Genomic DNA, 18,768 nt, shown 5'->3' on the forward strand with positions numbered 1-18,768 from the left:
AGGTAAAATAAAAAAATTAGTGGTTGTTTCGGTCATAAAATGTCTAAAAAGGAGGGTTTATGTGTGAGTAAAACTATTTTAAAAATCACCATGTTTCTTGTGTGTTTTCAAATGTTGTGATAGATTATCACTTCTACTAAATTTCTTTTCGCAGAACATACATGCAAATGGACGTTCTGATGAATGAACGGATCGTATATGTCTTTTCAAGTGTTCACTGCGTCTAAATGCCTTAATACACTCGCTACATTTGAATGGTTTGTTCTTATCATCAAGAGACCCGGGAGTAACACTTACACTTGCTCTTCTTGATGTATGAGCTGTTGAATTATTACTATTGTTGTGAGGGCTTGTTGGTGAAATACTTGATTTTCTTCTTCTTGGATTAATTTGTTTGGAACTTCCTGTGGCAGAAGAAGCCGTTGTAGGTAAGATATTTGGAATTGGTGATGCCATTGATGATAATGATGAAAATGCATTTTGCAAATCAATTGGAGAACTTAATGAAATATCATAATTTTGAGTAGAGTTTTCAGTCATATTGGGGATCATATCAAATTGTTCCACACCCGTGGTAGCCAATTTAGCTGCCATTGAGGCATTATCATTCAACATCATGGAAGGTTTAATAAATTTTGGATTTGGTGGTGAATTCATTAAACTGTGAGTTGTTGTATTATCGATACTTTCTTGGAATTTCATATTAAATGAATTTAATGTTTGTGCAATGTTATCATTATTATCGATATTTACGTTGGAGGTTTGTGGTATAATTGGAGATTTGAATACATTCAAACTATTTCTATGAGATATACCTAATTCTTCAGCTTCATCATCGGATAATAATGAATTTTCCCATGGGACCACTTTAACGTTATCATTATTGTATAATTTATCGAATAATTCACCTGATAGATCAGTATCGAATACGGGCATGAAACTTCTTTGAGCAGGATGTTTCAAGATTCCCACACTTGATCTACGACGATTTAATGGTGGACTCTTGGGGCTTGCAATTGAATTCTTTCTCACTAATTCATTTAATGTTGTAGGTTGCACTTGTTGCACTTGTTGTTGCTTTGGTTTTTCGTTATTGTTGAAATTCATACTGTAATCACTAAATGTATCGTGTAATTCATTATTAATTATTTCTGGTTCATCCAATTCAATTGCATTGTCATTAGTATTATTATTATTATTATTTTTTGTATCAGTTGGCAAATTCCAAAAATCAATTGAGTGAGAGATGGAATTACGTGAATCTGTCATTGTTGGGAATGAAGGTGATACGACTTCACTTAATCTTCTCTTAATTTCTCTTATTGTTTGTGTTTCATCATCATTATTATTGTTGTTATCGTTATCATTATTATCATTGTCATTGTCATTGTGCGTTAAATCTTCGTCCATCAATAAGTCTGTGGAGACCAAATCATCGAGGAACGAGTTATTGTTTGTTGCCTGTGGAAGATTTGTCCCCTTTGCAGATACCATTTCATTAATGTCAATGGCAGAATTTTGTGACGATCTTTTTTGAAATTTTGACAAATTCTTTTGTGAGTCCAAAAAGATATTTGGATTGAAAGTACGATGATGATCATTCAATAATGGTGACAATGCATCTTGTAATTGTAAAGAAGTAGCGTTTAAGGGAGAAGATGAAGTTTGTGATGTGGCACCTGAATTCAAGTTTGATGATGAAATGATGGAAGAAGAATTTACATTTGTTGGATGTTGTTCCTTTGCATCTAACATGGCTAATAAATCATTCATTGCCGTGGGTGTAGCTAAAGAATGAGGATTTGGTGAAGATAATTCATCCTTTATAGTGGAAGAATCTGTATCTAATCTTGTTGTAGAGGAAGATAGTGAATTGGATACGGAAATCTTGTTGTTAGAGTTGTAATGGTTCCCTGATTTGCTTTTATTGTTAGTTGTAGTTGTTGAATTTGGAGTATTTGAATCTAAAAAGCCAGCTTTTAAATTAATTGTGCTATTGTTTACCATTGTTTGAGCGGAATCTGTACGGAAATTATAATCGAAAGAAAGATTGGAGAAAGTATATTCTGGAGATTGTGTATTGTTATTAGATGTAGAAGTGGAGGTTGAATTTGATGCAGAAGACACGAGTTGTGGCTTATCCTTTCTCAAGTTCAAAGATAACGAATTGTTATTGCTATCGTTATTATTCTGCTCTTCCGGTACAACAGCAGCTTCCCTTTCCAAGGAATTCGTGAGAGTTGAAGTATTTTCCTTCTTTGTAGCCAGCATGATTGAATTCTTCAAAAATGTTGTAAAGTGAGTGAGTAAGTAGTGTTGAGAATGTGTTTCCGAAATGAAAGTATTGTATTATATTTTCTGTTTGGCCGCTATTTGTAGATCTGGGTGTTTGGTTTAAGAAACTTGCTAGTGTGTGTTGTAGTATATTATATAGAGCCCGAGCGAGGTCTGTTATGTTGTTTGATAGCGTATGTAGAGTTGGCAGTCTATCAGCAGTTGGAATGTGGTAACGTAGACAGAGAGAGGGACGTAGATATGGATGGCCGCTTAGTACAATCGATAAGGTGTCCTGACGGTTGAGTTAAGTTGAATTGAGTTGAGTTGAGTTATATAGAAAGTTTAAGTTCAGAACTATGCTAAACGGGCCAGACGTGTGGTGTCATGGAATGCGACTGTGAATGCAAATGCATATTCATTCATTCGCTCCATTCACTTATTCATTAATTGTACGATAATACTCTCAATGCGTATTGTCTTCGCAGATGTCGCTTTGCACGAGAACAGCAGCACAAGCGTGGGGTACTACCCCACAGTGCATGGTGGCTGGGTGGACCAACTAGTTTAGGGTTATTTGCGTTTTTAGCTAGGGTTAATTGTAAAGTAGGGCTGTGTGTAATTTTGTAATTTAGGGCTCCGGAAAGTCACGTGCACCGGTTTTTCTATCTTTCTTTAGTTTGACATTCCTATGTTTAGATATCTATTTTATTGAAATAATATAAACGGCCACCTGCATTCAAACGCATACGTAGACAAAAGGTCAATCAAAAAACAACACAAACATGCAAGGAGGCATCAGAAGAAAGAAGGACGTCCTGCCACGTTACAAGACGGGTCATGGCAAATACAGTCCCAGGAAAAACACTGGGTTCCTTACCACACCCATGAAGAAAATTATAGCATATTGTATGCTACTAGGTCTCTTATATTTGGTTTTGAACCTGGCATTTGCTGATTCTCGTCAAGCTACCACTTTGGAATTGGATGACGTTAATTTGTCAGCCTTGCTGGAGGATACTTCCATCCCTGTGAAGGGTTCCGGTTCTGGTTCCGGTTCTGAAGCTGGTTCAGGGAAGAAGAAGAGTATATTGGACTCTAGTAATAATGATCATCCGGCAAAAGTACCAAAGGAAAAATTTAATAATGAAGTCGCCATGCAACAGGAGGTGAAAAATTTGGAAAATGATTTGAAACCAAAAGTGGCTTCTCCAAAAGCTGATCAAAAGAATTTGGGTGCTGCTGCCGCCGGTGCTGGTGCACCTGCTGCTGCTGCTGGTTCAAAACAACAAGATTCAAATAAAATTGATAATGAAAAGGCTCCCTCGGAACATCCAGCAAAGGAAGTGTTGAAGGAGGAACAAGAAAAGAGTACTGAGAAAAACGCTAAAGTGAAACAAGAGACAAAGGAGGAATTAGAAAACCAAAAGAAACTAAAATTGGAAAAATTACAAGAAGATGTCGCTAAGGAGGAAAAATTTGTAGATTAAAACTAAGTAACTAAATAATAGATAGACAGGCAAAACAGTCTTTTAAATCATTTAAAAATCAAACCGTCTCTTTGTATATAAATACGCCATATATGCCAACACCATTAAGGACCCTAAAATTCCAGTAAACCAATGAAGTGATTCGCTAAATTGCCCAGGAACAATAACATTCATCCCCCATAACCCAGTAACAACATTCATCGGTAAAACAATCGTACCCAAGATGGTAATCTTACCCAAAACATCATTCATATCATTATTAACTTTAGTCATATCAATATTAATTTGTGCCAAATAATTGGAATGTGACCTACTCAATAATTTTTCATAATGATTTAATGATGAAACCATAGTGATAATATGATCTTGAATATCACCTAAATACATCCCAATTTCTGCCTGAGGTGCTGCATCCCATTGTCCATTATATCTCTTGGCAAACCCCTTAATCACATCAGCTTTGGAACCTAATAATCTAAGAATACTCATAACTCTTTTTCTACATTCACCAATACGCCTCAACATATCTCCTTTCTTCTTCCATCCAATTAAGTTTGCATTAAATGTAGAATCACCAGAAGATCTTGAACTACTACTTGACGTCGATGATGTACTATTAGACCCTCTAGAAAATAAACTTCTACGTTGAGACCTTCTTTCAAAAATATACGTTCTTTCATCTTCCTCATCAGCACTACCAAGTCCGGAATCAGATTCACTATCGGATGAATCATCACTGGAGTCTCCACTATGATTCATTCTTAATATGGCATCTTCAATTTCATAAACTTCATCTTCAATCAATTCAATCATTGGTCCAAATGCATCCGTAATATCATCAATTAAGGCATATGCAAGCCAATCTGAAGTCACATTTAAATAATCCTTTAATAAACGAGCTCTCCTTCTGACATTAATTGGGTGTGGTGTCGGAGCAAAATGGAACGTCAATACAGCTGATCTGAAAACAATAATGTAAACATTTAATGGTTCCAATTCACCCTCTCTTGGTTTATGTCTATCACCTGATTTCCTCTTAAATTTTTCCTTTTCCTCTTGCTTCTTAATGATACTCTTACGACGTTTACGACTTGATGTAGTCGACATAGTTTTATTCCCTGATGATCTACGACGACGTAAAAGTGGTGGCAACCAACTCTTGTATCCACCACCCACACCACCAGCATTACTACTATGATCATCTCTTTCATTAATAGACGTCAATGTGTCCTTCTCCTTCTTTCGACGAGTATGCTTCTCGGCAACAATATCAAAACTTCTAAAACATATGAAATAATAATCTTTAAAGATTTCCATCTTTTCACGAACTTCACCAAGGAAAATATCTTCCGTAGTCAAAGGATGGATACCAAATGCCTTACTGATAACTTTCATCTCTTCCTCCGTGGGATTCACCACATCTAACCAAAATGGTGATACATCATCTAATGGTACCCCCATGGATGCTGACGATAGTGTTGAACCATTCTTGTTTAATATTGATTGTAGAGGCATTGGTGTTGGAGTCTTCGTTGTGTTGGCAGCATTCGTATTAGCACCTGGGAATGATGTATCTAAAGGTGACAGGGAGGGAGCCCTTGTAGGATGTCTCGTTTCCTGCGAATACACTGAATTGCAAAACAAATCTTGGAATTTCTGTCCCGGTTGCAATAACCCAGAAATTGTGGGGGAATGTATGGTGGAATCTAAATCAACTCGAAAATACGTAAATCTAAAATGTTCTGGATTATTAGACACAATATGAGGTGGATATTGAATGTTTCGACCAACAAGAAAATTGTCTCTCATATCACGTTGCATTTTTGTCTCAGAAATTCTTGCATTCTTAGAGGGAACACGGGGTAATGGTCCTCGTTGCATTAGATGCCAGGGAGCAAGTTTCTTTGGTCTTAATCTACCATGTGTCAGTTGTTCTGCTTCATTCACTTTCCTATTCCCCAATTCAGGAACATCGATGTTTGTGACTATTGGCTTTGAAAAAAAGATACCTTCTCCTGCACCATTTCCTGTATTTACACTTCCAGATGTGTTGGCTTCCTCATCAGTTTCATCATATTGGAAATGGAAGGCTTCTGCATCTTGAATGGCTTGCTTCCTTAATCTTTCAATTTCTTCCTGAGAAAATTCCTCTAATACGGATATGTCTGGCCATTCCTTTTCTTCATCATCCTCTTCACTTTCCTCCATGGGTAGACAAACGTCATCAAGAGAAGAATTTGAAGAAGAACCTCTGGAAGAAGGCCTAGAGTTATATTCATCCTCCTCTACATCATCTAAGGAAGTACCACTAGGTTGCGAGATGCTATGGTTGACACTGCTAGCAATATTATTATGACTACTTGCCTGTTCGTGAACATGTTGCATGAGTGCATCGACATCTATGACAACATCACTGTTCGCATACGTATTTCTTCTATGCTCCGGTTGCATCGCATCATGAGCCATTTTGGAAGGTGAAGTCGGGTAGATATTACCAGTAGATTCATGTTTGGACATATGTTTCCAATTTTCATTCCTTCTCACCAGATCTTCCAATTGTGAAGGTGATAGTTGGCCAAAAGGTGATTTCTTGAACCCTTCCTTCTTATCAAAATGAGAAGGAACTTCTATAGACACAGATGGAACACTATGAGCAACTCCCTGTGTGGTTGTGGATGGTTTATATTTTTTAGGTCTATCCATCATTTGATTGATAGATTGCCTGTGGTCGATGAACCCCTCATTATCTACTGCATCGTAGCCGACATCAGATTCATGTAACATTCCCCAAGAATCCGCTTGATCAAAGTCGGTAACTGAATTATAGTTGTCTTGATCTCTATCAACATCACGATCTTCCTCATCTTCAAATCCATCGTTATTGTTATCGTCAGGGAACTTGTGATGTTCTGTTGCCGCTCTCATTCTTCGTCTCCTTTCACGTTTAGTCTTCCTCTTATTTCTATTAGAGCCCGCTATTGATCCGTTATTGCTCAGGGAATTGATCGAATTTTGGCCCGATAATAGGGGAACAGTATCATCGGGTTCCTCATTGCTATGATCATTGTTGTTGTTGCTATTGTTATTCTGAAACGTGCTCATATCCGGTATATCCTTTCACAGTACGAACAAACTTTGGTGTTTTAAAAAGCGGTGTCTAATATGCACTTATATTTGTAGCGTCATTAATAATCACTGAACGTTACTTTGATCTGATCTGATCTAATCTTAATTGATTGTCCCCATTAGAGGATATTTTAATTTTTTGTTCTAATTTTCGTTGAAATTTGACATTTTTCGGACTTTCAACCCTAAACATTGTATAGGGTTAGAAGCAAAGGGTTTTTAGGGGTTTAGAATTTAATTATTTTACTTCAGGGTTAAAAACGTGAGTTGGTACATTTTCCTACAAAATAATGGGTTCTTTAGACAAAGATAAGGGTTTCAAAAAGGGGCGTAATTTGGGTTTGGAGACTAGAGAGAGAGAGAGTATAACAAATTGTAAATGAAACATGATGAATTTACCACTGAACAATCAAATTAAGAACAATAGACATTGAAAGAGAATTACAAATCAATCAGTCAGTCCGTATGAGTCTCTATTTTACTTCATTGTTTCTACTACTGACCATCCAAATGGCGGTATTATTCATATCCATCTTACCCCTTCCAAACAAGGTTCGTAAGGGGATCTTCAATTCATACTATAGATTGACATCCAGTCAACAATCATTAACGGTTATCATTATCCTTGGTGTTTTAGTGGGTCTATTATTTGCGGATTCGTGGAAAAGAGCACAAATTCCGGTTACTTTGTATCGTCATAAGCATTATGAAAATGGTATTGAAGATCCAAATCCTGTTACCTCGATTCAAGTATTGGCTACCAGAGCTTATAATCAAAGAAATTGTTACATTTCTGGGTTTATTTTGTATTTCTTAGTTTGTATTCCTACCGTGATGAGTATCTTAAGAAGATTAGTGAAATACAAGGATTTGATCATACAACAAGAGAAGGGTCTATCTGGAGATGTCAAAGTTTCTTCAGATGTGGTCACTACAAAGGAGGTGGAAACTTTGAAAAATTTGTTACATGAAAAGAAGACCTCTCTTGAGGGTGTAAAGAGACAAGTGAAGAATTTGGAAAAGTATTTCGATGAAATGAACAAATCTCCAAATAAAGAATCTGTCAACACGAAAAAGAGCGAATAAATTTAGAGTTTTGATTGCTATATATGTATATATATATGTATGTATAGAAGCTTAGAAAAAAACAATTTTCGATTTGTAAGGATAGGTTAGGTATTTCTCTCCTTTTTATATATTTCTTTAATCTCGCTGCGATCGCCGGTTTGTCTGTATAATCCATAGCCTGCGGTAATAGCTAAGACAGAAAGTGTTCCTGCAATTAATTCCTTCCTTTGAGTTGCAGAATTTGTTGTCCCCATTGTCTTATGGAAAAGGGAGGCTTGTCCAAATCTTGGAATTTGTCTTTGAAATGTTCTGACTGCTGTTTGTTTCATGATTCGTGGCACAAGATCTTGTCCTTAATTATAGGAGAACATAATATTTCATGGGTAAATATTCACCTTTATATACTATGATAATTTGTTCAATGGGGTGAATGAATGACTTGGTTGTCAGTCATTGATTGATGTCGCTAACCCTTAATAATAGCCGCGCGCAGTGTTTTACTAGACATAAGTCTTATAAAATGAATATTAACAACTGTATTGAATCACTTTTATCATCGTTTATTATCGTAATTACTTAATTTATGTATTCACATGTACCTAATAAATTAGATTGAAATGCATTTGCTATCTTTACAGATTAAATTTATTCGTAGATCCATTTGGCTTGGTTGGATTCCCATTGAACCAGTTCCTCCTTCTTGAACCACAAACTAATTTCACGGTTAGCACTTTCGACGGAATCACTGCCATGACAGACGTTTCTACCCAAATCAATACCAAAATCACCTCTAATGGTACCAGGAGCATTACTCAATGGATTGGTGGCACCCAAGATGACTCTACCTTGCTTGACAACATCCTTACCTTCCCAGACGGTAGCCAAGATTGGACCGGACATCATGAAGGAGACCATCTTTGGAAAAAATGGCTTACCGACATGTTCAGCATAATGTTGAGATAACAACTGTTCATCAGCTTGAATCAACTTGATACCTACTAACTTGTATCCTCTATCTTCGAAGCGGGCCAATATCTTGGAAGTTAATCCTCTTTGGACACCGTCTGGCTTAACAGCAATAAAAGTTCTTTCTGAGTGGGACATATTTTCTAAATGGAAGGGATGAGTTACTTTTCGTGTTTTCGAATCACCAGGACCTGCTTTTGTGGATAGTAGCTCAAAAACAGGAAAAAACGCTGCTTTTAAACCTCTCGAACATGTCTCCCCCTTCTTTCTTTTTTCATTCGTCGAATCTCGAGATTTCGCATTGACACTTTTTCCATCGCAAACTCCTATCCTAAATCGGCACCGAGCACGGGAAACGACTCGCAAAGTACGTAAAGCAATGCAAAGGCAAAAACAGAGTTAATCTTCCAGTTCAGTACCCTGGCAATAACCTCTAAGCAAATTACAGATATTTAAATATTTCCAAATTGATTTGATATTATACGTATTAAAAGGGCATTCCCAAATTCGTTAGGGAAACTAAGTTCAAAGGATGGAATATCCACCAACTTTGTCATGAAAGGTCAAACGGTTAAAACAGAAGAATATGTGAATCCCATTTGAGGATCTAGGTAGTTTGGGGGTTTAATCGGGAATATAACACTTAAGTATTCATTGTGGTGGCACGTGACCTAATCAACATTTTGAGGAGAACAGGTTTTTCCTTAAATTTTAAAATAAGCGGATTTAGCTCAGTTGGGAGAGCGCCAGACTGAAGTAAAACTTTAGTCCATTGTAATCTGGAGGTCCTGTGTTCGATCCACAGAATTCGCATTTCTTTTTTTTGAAAATTCTCCAACCAGGGGAGTGTTCATTGCTCTTTCTTTCCCAAGTTAATAGTAACATAAGAAAACTATTCAGGTAGAAACGATGCACTCGGTCAATTTAATGTCTTTCTCAGTGGAAGCAATGAAAAATTCATACTTTTTCAAGAATTTCAAATGAGGAAATTCAAGATAGTACTTTTAGAGACTGACAATTGGCAACGAAATAATCGGTTGGGCATGTTTATAAAGTGTAATTTAGGATAACAGATGCTCTGTCTATGAACTAAGCTTTATATTTTTGATATGTCTCTATACAACATAATTTTTCCCATTCTGTGGTACTTGATTCTCCCATAAGTTTTCCATTTGAAGAGTAATTTATAAAATGCAAGAAATATACTTAGCTTCTACTCTTATGAATCTTAAGATGATATGAACTTAACGTTGTTCATTGTTAGACTAATAGAAAGAGTCAATATTGATAACTCTGGAAACCTAAATCGTTTTATACGACTGCATTTTTATTTATTACGTAAGTTGAGATAATAAATTTTCCCAGAACGGATAAAACTTACCAACAAAGAATTATATCCATAAACAGTAAAAGGGATCTTTTACCTGATTCAGATCTAGTAATAATAAGTGAATTATTTCAGATACAAAAAATAAAAAGATCGACCTTTAGTACAATATGTCCGAGGAACAAAATATAGAAAAGGATGATAGCATCGTAGCAGATTCTCCTGCTTCGAATCAAAAGGAGAGAAGAAAGATTGAAATTAAATTCATAGAAAACAAAACAAGACGTCATGTTACTTTTTCTAAGAGAAAGCATGGTATTATGAAGAAAGCTTTTGAATTGTCGGTCTTAACTGGTACTCAAGTGTTGCTACTTATCGTCTCTGAGACAGGGTTGGTATATACTTTCAGTACGCCTAAATTCGAACCAATTGTTACTCAACAGGAAGGTAGAAATTTGATTCAGGCATGTCTGAACGCTCCTGATGAAGATGAAGAGGAAGAGGAAGAAGGTGATGAAGAAGAAGACGTTGATGATGCGGGTGAAAATAATAACAGAGGTGGATCGGTAGATAATATTAATATTGATCCAAGAAATCATGATAATATGGTAAATGTTCAAAATAATAATAATGTTAACATTGACCAATCTAATTTAATTAGCCAAGCATACCACCCAAATCAAATTCAATCACAAATTCAACAACTTGGCTTGCCAAATCCAGTCACAGATTTATTTAATCTGCCGACGAATGATCAATCCTTCCAGAACCAGAAAGTAGCTTATGGTAAAGTGGAAGATGTTCCAAACGGCAAGTATGCCCAATATTTTGAACAACAAAACCAAGTATAACCTTAAGGGTAGAAGACATCCTTTAAGTTTTCATTTTACATATTTTTTGTAACACATTTTAATGAATATATACATAGACCACATTTATGGATGTAAAATCTTCTTTTTACCTCCTGTTCTTTACAGATAACCATCTAATAATTTAACAATAAAAAGAAAGTCGTGGAGACGTGCCTGTGGTCGTTATTCTGTTGTTGAATTGTGATCCTTCGTGTTCTGATTCACCAATATGTCGCCAAAAGAGTATACGGACAAAAAAGTATATTGATCATAATCTTGAGATCAATAATCTACGTAAATTAACCTGTAATATTTTGTATTGCACTTCACGTAAAAGAAGATGAGTTTTCCAAACACCTTATTTAATGCAAATAATTTTGATTATAACTAATTAACATATTTTAAATAGTACAGGAAGGTTTAGCAATCATGAACCGAAAATGTTAATATACCAAGCATGTTTCCATTTTTTAAAAAAAATAAAATGCCATCTTAGTATAGTGGTTAGTACACATCGTTGTGGCCGATGAAACCCAGGTTCGATTCTTGGAGATGGCAATTTTTTTTTTTCTTGAATGAGTATAGTTGGAGAAGCAATGTTCACTTGGTTGTGTAGCAATTGAATGAGAGATACGTCCCCCTTTGGAAGTTGGACGATTTTTTTTTTAATTTATTTTAATTGTATTTTGAATTAAAAATGATGGAGATAATAAAAAAAGTTTTATAAGAATAAAAAAGCTTTATCCACATATTTGAGTAAAATTGAATGGTTCGTTTATCTTACTAGGTAATGTTAGCACTGTTTGATTCAATCATTTTTATGAAATACAATTTTCTTTTTCTTCTTCTTCTTCTTCTTCTTTCTTTATATCATGTAATCATAATATCTAAACTAACAGAAAACATTCTTACATTTCATTTACTTATATAGTATCCCTTTGAACTAAAATGTCTTCTTACATAGGAACAATAGATAAATCCAAGACACGTCTACAGAAGCTCTGAAAATGGAGGGAAAAAATAGCTTTTATTTATAGCTCCATAATTAATTCTTTTTTTTCGTCAAGGGGAAAACCAAGAAAAAACCACTAACGCCTGGTATAGTTTGAATTACTATATTTTCGATCTCTTATTACACTATTTTTTTAATCTAACTGTTTGGCAAAACTTCTGTACAATGATTGTGTTCACAACCGACCAAACATTTAAGCTTCTTCCATACTCTGTGAAAAGTCATGTCCAGTTTGGTGCCTTAGAACTATATTACAAAACAAAATATCTATGTGCTATATGAACAGTATCTATATATATATATATATATGTTGTATATGCATTTATGCTTCTTTTAATCATTTAAAAAATTAAGCTGTTATCTGATCCAAGATGAAGGTATATTCACCTGAAGAGGGATTATAATTTTCAAAAAACGAGTTTTCCCTTTTCTTCAAGTTGGCAGTAAATCTCTTAACCAATGGGTGATTGAAATCCTTTATTGGTTTTCGGGTGGCCTTATCAGTTGCATAGCAGTGGTAAAGGGTCACTCTCGCACTAACATTGAGTCCCTCACCGATTTGGGGAGGATTAGAATAATTACCAAATGCGACAAAACTTTCCGGTTCAAATGCGATGATACCTTCACAAATGGAATTTAATGCTACATTAGATAGATCAACAGGTTTTAAAAATTCTACTTTCCCTACATCCTTGCGACCAACTACTAAATTCTTTACATGACGTAAATCTAGTAACGATGTTGATTCCAATGTCTCGAGCGAAGGTGAAATGTAGTAACCGTTATCCAAGAAAGAAATATCATTTTTCAATGGCTTCTTATCCATGAAAGCTGTTGTATTTTCAGATTGTAAAGGTTCAATAATTGAAGTGGCTTTCATAGAGACGGGGGTTGAAAAGGATTCATTATTATCTAATTTCGGTTTTGTTGTTAGATCGGTTTCAAAATGATCATCAACTCCCTTTGGTTGTTGTTCTACACTAATAGTAGCACCATTACTTAATTGATTATCACCACTGCTTTCACTCGAACCAGCTGCCTTAGGTGTGGTGAACGAAATTTTCTTGACATCTTCTTTTCCACTACTTTCTTGCACCTTGGGGGGCGATTTTTTCTTATTCAATACTAAATGCTTAAATGATTTCCTATCAGGGTTGAATAATAACGATGGAGTTGTTGACTTCTCCGATTTCAATAGTTTCATAGCCTCATTTGTGTTCGTAAATGAGATTAACGATACATTAGATGAAGACGAATTTGCTGATGAAAGCGAAGAAGATGTCGATTGTGTAGACGATTTCCCATTAAATTTGAGTAAAGAATCATTCTTGGCGCTCTTTGCTGCAAATAAAGGTTTTGGTGATGATCTATAAGCACTTGACAAAGTACCGTTCATCTTCACGTCAGCTTTAATTTTATTTGCAGTCGGAACAGATGGTTTCGTAATTGAATCAGGAAGGTCAATTTTGGTAAATAGTTTATTATCCACTTGTTGGTTTTGCAATACGTTTGGAGTTGTTCCCACTTGTTGAGATTGATTGTTATTAGTATTATTATTATTCAACTGGAAACCTCCCTGAGCTGGCTTGGAATCAAACAACCCTGTAGAGTTACCTGTTGTTGTAGCACCAGCATTACCAAGACCTGTAGTGGTAGTATTTTTAGCACCAAATAGCCCACCAGTTCCGCTAGTTGTTGTACCTGGAGTTCCGGCAGGCTTGTTTCCAAACAAACCACCAGTGCTTGATTGACCAAGCGTACTTGTTGTAGCAGTTCCATTATTAAACAGACCTCCCTTTGGTGCAGTATTTGTCGAAGGTGCATTGAACATTGAACCAGAGTTCAATCTGTTTCCAAAGAGTCCACCTGCCCCAGTTGATCCTGCTGTATTATTATTCCCTCCTAGAGTAAACGATGTATTTCCTGCCGTAGTAGCATTAGCGTTATTATTGTTGTTATTAAATAAGCCTGTTCCACCTACAGTATTCGCTTGATTATTATTAGCAGTAGTATTGTTAGCACCAAATAAACCTGTACTAGTAGTGTTGGCAGCATTGGTATTATTCTGGCCAAATAACCCTCCTCCTGTTGTTGATGATAAGCCGCCAATGCTTGGTGTAGCGCCGAATCCAGGTTGTTGTTGTTGCTGAGAAGTTGGTGCAGCCCCAAACAAACCACCAGTGGTGGTTCCGGTATTTTTATTTCCGAACAGACCACCTCCAACATTGCTAGATTGTTGCTGTTGGTTGTTTTGTCCAAATAGACCTTGAGAAGTACCCGTTGGATTTAGGGCATTGTTTTGTTGTTGCTGTCCAAATAAACCGCCACCACTTGTCACTGGATTCTTATTTCCAAAAAGTCCACCGGCACCAGCACCACCTACTTGATTTTGCTGATTTGCATTCTGTCCAAAGAGACCACCAGTGGTAGTATTCTGTTGTTGGTTATTTGTCTGACCAAATAACCCACCCGAGTTGTTTCCTTGGGTCATATTATTTTGTCCGAACATGCCACCTGAAGTGTTGGCACCAAACCCTGAGGTTGCCTGCTGATTATTCTGTCCGAACAAACCTCCTGCAGGTTTATTACCAAATAGAGAGTTATTTTGCTGCTGTCCAAAACTGGATGTGTTATTTTGTTGTCCGAATAGTCCAGTTGAGGTATTATTATTATTAGTGTTGTTGTTGTTTTGAGCTTGTTGTCCGAATAAACCACCACCTATACCAGTTCCTGGGGCTTTATTTTGAGACCCAAACATTGAATTATTGTTATTACCGAACATGGATGTAGTATTGGCGGTATTATTATTATTATTATTTTGACCAAACATGGAATTATTATTAGCATTGGTATTTTGGCCAAACATTGAATTACCGCTGGATAGAGGGTTTGTATTTGGCTGTCCAAAGGGGCTATTTGTCTGCTGTTGCTGGCCAAAAGTATTATTATTCTGTTGTTGTCCAAATAAGCCTCCACCAGTGGTTGTATTTGGTTGACCGAACAAACCACCGGTGGCACCACCAGCCTGTTGCTGCGAACCAAAAGTATTACCCAATTTCGATTGCCCGAATGTGTTTGTTGGATTAGCGTTTTGTTGAGTGCCAAATGCATTTGATTGTTGCCCAAACATATTACTACCTGTATTATTATTAGTGGCGGAGGCAGTATTTTGTCCGAATAACCCAGTGGATGGTTTATTCATCCCGAAGGGCGATGCATTGTTGTTCGCATTTGTATTACCAAGTGCACCAGTATTGGTATTTGCATTGTTATTCATCCCAAAGGTATTTGTACCTGCATTATTTGTTGCTCCAAAGGGATAATTATTCTGCTGTTGTTGTTGGCCTCCTCCAAATAATCCACCCGTAGAAGTGGGTCTATTTTGATTGTTGTTACCGAACATTGAATTTGCATTGTTATTTGTTGCACCAAACCCACCGAATCCTGAAGATGCATTTGATTGTTGCTGTTGATTATTGTTTGCACCAAAAGTGGAGGAACCTGTGGAACCACCACCGAACGGTTGAGAGGTGTTTGCGCCTCCAAACATAGGCCGAGTAGATCCAAACATGATTGGGTCGTCAACTGTTCTTGCTCTTGTCTCTTCTTGAATTTAAAGAAGCTATGCTATTATCCATCCATCCATTCATACATTCCAGATGCTCGCTCATAGTTTTTTTTCTTGATTTGGGAAAACGAGTCGCGTTATACGGCAAGGGTGTCACAGTAATAAGAACAAGTAAAAGTGCTATCTTATTAGACTAGTGTGCAATTGGGGGTGGTTCAGTTCTTGTGTATATATTGGGTAAGACCGGTTTACAGAGGGTCCCATGCACATACGAATAGTTGGCAAGTGAATGCGAATTTGTATGTTCTGGAGAAAGCAGTTCGCTCACCTGGTTGATGGCAAGCGCAGAACCAAGGGAACTGGAGTGGGCATCCCAGCATTGCAAGCACCTACGTATGTACATAGTGTAGTGTAGTGGCTGTACGATAGTGTACTGTAGTGCACAGAATACAGAAACCATAAAGGGTGAGAACGGTAACCACTGGCAATGAACGTGGATAACCAGGTGCCAAACAAATACCGCACCCGTTTCCACCACACCTCTTTTCAAAGACAGGGAATCTGGTACCAGTGGTTACATACAACACAACCGATGCCTGGAGTCCGTGAGTCTCCACAGAACCACACACATATATATATATATGGCCATCTCCCTTGCTCTTGCCCTTGCTCTTGCTCTGCCTCCTCCAACCATACGATAGGGAACGCAACGCAACACAACACAACATGAACTTCAACACCGCTACACTAAACTACCACCAGAACTACACCTTCCAGCCACTATCAGGTGCTCAATCGTCCAACGGCAGGTCTTCTGTCTTTTCTACACACGACATTGACACTGATGACTACTTCAATGACCCCAAATTGAAAGAACTGGACGAATTCTACCAAAAGACGCTGCTCATGGATGAGGATGACGACGACAACTACTACAAATACGCTAATGTCAGTAACACTACTGCCTCCTCGCCAGAGATGCAGGTCGTGGACCCCTTCTTACCCAAGAAGACCCCCATTGCTAACCCATTCTTGACACACATCTTGACCAGAAAAGTCGATGACACCGCCTTGCAAGTGGATATTCACCCCACTTATGATCCAACCACTGAAGTGCTCCCATTGACCATTGAAAACTTACAGAAGTTATCCTTGGATAGTCTTGCTACTCCGCCACAACCCAGCAGAAGGAAGAGATTAAGAGCACAACAACAGCAGCAGAAGACGACGACGACGACGGCCACTGCACCACCACCAACGAGACAATTGTACAAGACTGAATTATGTGAAACCTTCACGGTAAAGGGTTATTGCAAGTATGAGAGTAAGTGTCAATTCGCTCATGGTTTGGATGAATTACAAATTAAAGAACGTGCCAATAATTTCAGAACCAAAAATTGTAATAACTGGTTGAAATTGGGGTACTGCCCCTACGGTAACCGTTGTTGCTTCAAACATGGCGACAATAAGGATATCCAGATATATGTCAAAGCGGGAACTTATGTGTCCAGGCAAGAACAACAGCAACAGCAAAACGAGCAGGCAAGCGCACACGTGAGGAAACCACGCCCTCATACCAATCCTATGATACTGAAGAGAATGAAATGGTAACGGCTTTTCAAACAACACAGCAATTATTTATTTATTTATTAATTTATCTACATAATAACGAAAGCAATAAACTAATACAATATTTCAAAAACACAACGGGTTACCCGGGCGCAATTTTGGCCATTCTCAATATGCTGCTTAAACTAAATAATTAAATACTAACAAGAGCAGCCATTGCAATGAATCCAATCTGCAATAGATAGAAGATTCAATTCCGCCGGTCAAAACCTCCCTACCCCATTAATGGCATCCAATACCGCAAGAGTCAGCACTCTGTACTCCACCAATGACTTTGTCTTACTGTCATTGCCAATGAACGTGAAACCGGCAACTTCACCAGATTTGGAAACGGACACTTGGCTACATCAAAGATTGATTAACGGTAAGGGTCTCGTATCCAATTTCCAGTTACCAGAATTTAAAGTCGGTTCTCTGGATAGTCTCATCGTGGAATCTGAAGAATTATCCAAGATCGATACTCAAATTGCAACGTCCATCGCCAAGATTATTGAAATATTGAATGGGTTAAGCGAATCATCTACAAGCGCTTACAAGACATTACCCATAAATAACGTCCCAGTGCCACAATATTTGGAAAATTTCCAATGGCAAACAAGAAAATTTAAACTGGATAAATCAATCAAAGAATTAATTCAATTGATCTCCAATGAATCTTCTCAATTAGACGCTGACGTGAGAGCCACATTCACCAATTATAACACTGCAAAGACCAATCTGGCTGCTGCTGAAAGAAAGAAAACTGGGGATTTATCTGTAAGGTCCCTACATGACATTGTTAAACCAGAAGATTTCGTCTTGAATTCAGATCATTTAACTACTGTATTAATTGCTGTCCCCAAAAATTTAAAACATGATTTTGAAAAAAGTTATGAATCACTATCCGCTAACGTGGTGCCTGGTAGTGCTGGTATCATTTCTCAGGATTCGGAATACATCCTCTACAACGTTCATCTGTTCAAGAAAAACGTTAACGATTTCATTAGTACAGCAAGAGAGAAAAAATTTATTCCTCGTGAATTCAATTATTCTGAAGAATTAATTGATCAATTAAAGAAAGAACATGACTCTGCAGCATCATTGGAACAATCTTTGCGTGTTCAATTAGTAAGATTGGCAAAGACCGCTTACGTCGATGTCTTTATTAATTGGTTCCATATAAAGGCTCTACGTATTTACGTGGAATCTGTCTTACGTTATGGGTTACCACCACATTTCAATACAAAAATCATTGCTGTGCCACCAAAATTGATAACTAAATGTAAATCTGAATTGATTGATGCATTTGGTTTCTTGGGTGGTAATGCCTTCACTAAAGATAAAAAGGGGAAGATTGATAGTAAAGACACTTCATTGAATCAATACGCCAATTTGATCGATGCAGATTACGAACCTTTTGTCATTTACACCATCTCTCTCTAAAACCTAAAACCATTATAAATAAATAAATAAATAAA

At 37.0% G+C, this 18,768-nt stretch overlaps 10 protein-coding genes and 2 non-coding genes across 12 annotated transcripts; 7 read left to right on the forward strand and 5 right to left on the reverse strand.

The window, feature by feature from the left end:
• Positions 1-78: 78 nt before the first annotated feature.
• Positions 79-2,271, reverse strand: MSN4 (stress-responsive transcriptional activator MSN4; the record flags this gene model as incomplete). The annotated part of the gene is made up of 1 exon (XM_003677917.1): positions 79-2,271. The coding sequence occupies one exon, from the start codon at positions 2,269-2,271 to the stop codon at positions 79-81; it is 2,193 nt and encodes a 730-aa protein (XP_003677965.1).
• A 788-nt stretch (positions 2,272-3,059) lies between these two features.
• On the forward strand, positions 3,060-3,764 carry NCAS0H03090 (uncharacterized protein; the record flags this gene model as incomplete). The annotated part of the gene is made up of 1 exon (XM_003677918.1): positions 3,060-3,764. The coding sequence occupies one exon, from the start codon at positions 3,060-3,062 to the stop codon at positions 3,762-3,764; it is 705 nt and encodes a 234-aa protein (XP_003677966.1).
• A 51-nt stretch (positions 3,765-3,815) lies between these two features.
• Positions 3,816-6,866, reverse strand: MNR2 (putative Mg(2+) transporter MNR2; the record flags this gene model as incomplete). The annotated part of the gene is made up of 1 exon (XM_003677919.1): positions 3,816-6,866. One exon carries the CDS (start codon positions 6,864-6,866, stop codon positions 3,816-3,818), a length of 3,051 nt encoding a protein of 1,016 aa, XP_003677967.1.
• A 489-nt stretch (positions 6,867-7,355) lies between these two features.
• On the forward strand, positions 7,356-7,976 carry YET1 (Yet1p; the record flags this gene model as incomplete). The annotated part of the gene is made up of 1 exon (XM_003677920.1): positions 7,356-7,976. The coding sequence occupies one exon, from the start codon at positions 7,356-7,358 to the stop codon at positions 7,974-7,976; it is 621 nt and encodes a 206-aa protein (XP_003677968.1).
• Positions 7,977-8,062: 86 nt separating this feature from the next.
• On the reverse strand, positions 8,063-8,287 carry DPC7 (Dpc7p; the record flags this gene model as incomplete). Its single annotated transcript, XM_003677921.1, has 1 exon — positions 8,063-8,287. The coding sequence occupies one exon, from the start codon at positions 8,285-8,287 to the stop codon at positions 8,063-8,065; it is 225 nt and encodes a 74-aa protein (XP_003677969.1).
• Positions 8,288-8,603: 316 nt separating this feature from the next.
• Positions 8,604-9,062, reverse strand: YNK1 (nucleoside diphosphate kinase; the record flags this gene model as incomplete). The annotated part of the gene is made up of 1 exon (XM_003677922.1): positions 8,604-9,062. One exon carries the CDS (start codon positions 9,060-9,062, stop codon positions 8,604-8,606), a length of 459 nt encoding a protein of 152 aa, XP_003677970.1.
• A 582-nt stretch (positions 9,063-9,644) lies between these two features.
• On the forward strand, positions 9,645-9,737 carry NCAS0Htrna4F. The gene is given in 2 exon segments: positions 9,645-9,682; positions 9,701-9,737. It is a non-coding gene; the product is annotated as a tRNA-Phe (tRNA).
• Positions 9,738-10,421: 684 nt separating this feature from the next.
• On the forward strand, positions 10,422-11,102 carry NCAS0H03140 (MADS-box domain-containing protein; the record flags this gene model as incomplete). The annotated part of the gene is made up of 1 exon (XM_003677923.1): positions 10,422-11,102. One exon carries the CDS (start codon positions 10,422-10,424, stop codon positions 11,100-11,102), a length of 681 nt encoding a protein of 226 aa, XP_003677971.1.
• A 486-nt stretch (positions 11,103-11,588) lies between these two features.
• NCAS0Htrna2H lies at positions 11,589-11,660 on the forward strand. Its single transcript has one exon. It is a non-coding gene; the product is annotated as a tRNA-His (tRNA).
• Positions 11,661-12,463: 803 nt separating this feature from the next.
• On the reverse strand, positions 12,464-15,685 carry NUP100 (FG-nucleoporin NUP100; the record flags this gene model as incomplete). The annotated part of the gene is made up of 1 exon (XM_003677924.1): positions 12,464-15,685. The coding sequence occupies one exon, from the start codon at positions 15,683-15,685 to the stop codon at positions 12,464-12,466; it is 3,222 nt and encodes a 1,073-aa protein (XP_003677972.1).
• Positions 15,686-16,408: 723 nt separating this feature from the next.
• NCAS0H03160 (uncharacterized protein) lies at positions 16,409-17,293 on the forward strand (the record flags this gene model as incomplete). The annotated part of the gene is made up of 1 exon (XM_003677925.1): positions 16,409-17,293. The coding sequence occupies one exon, from the start codon at positions 16,409-16,411 to the stop codon at positions 17,291-17,293; it is 885 nt and encodes a 294-aa protein (XP_003677973.1).
• A 243-nt stretch (positions 17,294-17,536) lies between these two features.
• Positions 17,537-18,733, forward strand: VMA5 (H(+)-transporting V1 sector ATPase subunit C; the record flags this gene model as incomplete). The annotated part of the gene is made up of 1 exon (XM_003677926.1): positions 17,537-18,733. One exon carries the CDS (start codon positions 17,537-17,539, stop codon positions 18,731-18,733), a length of 1,197 nt encoding a protein of 398 aa, XP_003677974.1.
• Between the last annotated feature and the right edge of the window lie 35 nt (positions 18,734-18,768).

This window comes from Naumovozyma castellii, chromosome 8, assembly GCF_000237345.1.
Source record: "Naumovozyma castellii chromosome 8, complete genome".
NCBI lineage: Eukaryota > Fungi > Ascomycota > Saccharomycetes > Saccharomycetales > Saccharomycetaceae > Naumovozyma > Naumovozyma castellii.